Raw genomic sequence first — 2,014 nt, 5'->3', positions numbered from 1 at the left:
CCCCATCAATGACAACTTTGGTTGCATAGGTATCTGTTTTCCTTTTTATGGATTTAATATTCCTGTTTCTTTGCATGCCTCAAATTTCTTGGTTCATAAAATCAAGATTTTTAGATATTATACAATGACAAGACCACTTTTTTGTGTTTGCTTGTTTGTTTTTGGAGACAGGATGTCAATGTGTAGCCCAAGCTTGGTTGTATCTCAAGATTGCTCTGACTCATCCTCCCAGGTGTAGGAAGTACAAGTGCGCAGCACAACACCTACCTTATGTAGCAACTTTGAAAGCAATTCCTCTCAACCCTTGGTGCGTACTGTGTACGTTGCTTTATTTGTTCAGTGATTGGATGAAATATTTCAGTATAGTCTATTGGCCTCACCTGTGATGCTTCTACTCTCTGCTCAGGAGAGGAGTTTACAATCACCCTAAGGGGATAAAGTTCTCAGCAGTCTTTGACTTCCTCCCTCCCTGGTGTCTTTGGTGTCTGTCTCTGTTGGTATTACACCGAGCTCTTCACTCCCAGGAACTGCAAGCTAATTGCTATACCATTTTCAGCAAAACCATTTTCAGAAATTGGTTTACAATTTCTCTGTTTGCTTGTGCAGATTCAGCTTCTGTAGTATGAATTGCTTTCGTAGCTCCCAGGGCCTTGATGACATGGAGAGCAATCTCACTCGGACCTCTTGGTTAGTTTCTTTTCAGAGTTCTTGCAATAAAACGTATCCCTATGAATTGCTGTCTTTCCTTATCCCAAAGAGGGTGGATTACCACAAAAATCATGTATGTTACTTTTCTTCAAACCATGTGGTATAGCAGCAGATCATTACCTTTGTCCATGCAGGGAGGCACAAGGAGTCCTTTCCAGCAAGATCTGGTTACAGCCCTTCAGGGCTACAAATGATTTTTTCTTCAGTTCTCGGTCTCAGCCGCAGGGATAGTGGTTAATCCCTTTATCTCTAGTTCTTACATTCTTTTGATCTCTTGTCCTTCTTACTGATGAATTCATTTTGCTCCAGTACTGTGTCATAGTTCATAAGCCCTTTATGTTTAATGTTCCTCCCACATTGCAGGAGCTGGATGCTGGCCAAAGTCCACATACTGTGGAAGCCTCCTGAGGTAGGACTTGGAACCAAGAAACAGAATCTTTCTCTGCTGTACTATCTCTCCATTCCTCTTCACTGACAAATCTTCGGTGCCAACACATGAAGAAAATCGTGGAAACTTCCCATTTTAATTTCTCAGAGTTGGAAACAGTTGTGTATTTGGTAATTAGAGGTATTAAGGTGATAACCAGCAAAAACTCTACTGTCCATTGTTAGCAGAAATGTTGAAGACTCCTGATACATGAAATAGTAAGAATGAGAGCAAATGCACTTATGTACACAGCATGGGACAGTCTCATAAACAAGAGTTGAATGAAAGATCCATGCAGAAAGAGCACTCTCTGTGTCATTCCACTATGTAAAATTGAAAACCCAGCAAAATGAGTGGTGACCATTAGATGAAGGAGACCGGCACCCTTTTGTGTATGTGTAACAGGGATGGTGCTTGTGACAGAGAGAAGAGAACATCAGCAATGTCTTATGATCTTTGCCAAAATGAGATCACACCTGTGTGACATCCCAAATTACCCCCAGTGTGCAGGATGGGCTTTCCTGCCCCCTAAGAGGCTTAAGGAACAGAGTTCTCCAACTCCCACTGCCAAGCTGACACCAAAGAGCCCAGGTCAGACCACTGTGTCAGACGTGGCACAGAAAAAGTGGGTGGAGACAGAGCCCATATAAACTACCATGTCCTCTTCACACAATGCCAGGCTGGTTGTAACGGCCCTTAGCCTCAAACAATGGGTATGCTGTTGCTTGTGCTGCTTCTGGGTCTGCTGATCTTTCACCTAGGACTCTGCGTGTGGGCCATCTTTAAGCATTTCCTCACCACAGATATTCCCTCTGCCATGCAACATCAAGTGAAGATGAGAGTTCTGCACTGCATAATGCTATATGTGATCAGTTTGGT

At 42.9% G+C, this 2,014-nt stretch overlaps 1 protein-coding gene across 1 annotated transcript in view; it reads left to right on the top strand.

The window, feature by feature from the left end:
* Positions 1–1,844: 1,844 nt before the first annotated feature.
* LOC106146307 (arylacetamide deacetylase-like 4) overlaps positions 1,845–2,014 on the top strand; it is a 20,383-nt gene continuing 20,213 nt past the window's right edge. Inside the window, exon 1 of the mRNA XM_013504139.1 lies at positions 1,845–2,012. Coding sequence (XP_013359593.1) covers positions 1,845–2,012 — 168 coding nt within the window. The remainder of the gene's footprint in view (positions 2,013–2,014) is intronic.

This window comes from Chinchilla lanigera, unplaced genomic scaffold (genome assembly GCF_000276665.1).
Source record: "Chinchilla lanigera isolate Chin_1 unplaced genomic scaffold, ChiLan1.0 scaffold00085, whole genome shotgun sequence".
NCBI classification, from domain to species: Eukaryota; Metazoa; Chordata; class Mammalia; order Rodentia; family Chinchillidae; genus Chinchilla; species Chinchilla lanigera.
Note: the sequence above shows the minus strand (reverse complement) of the source record. Positions and strands in the feature narration are given on the sequence as shown.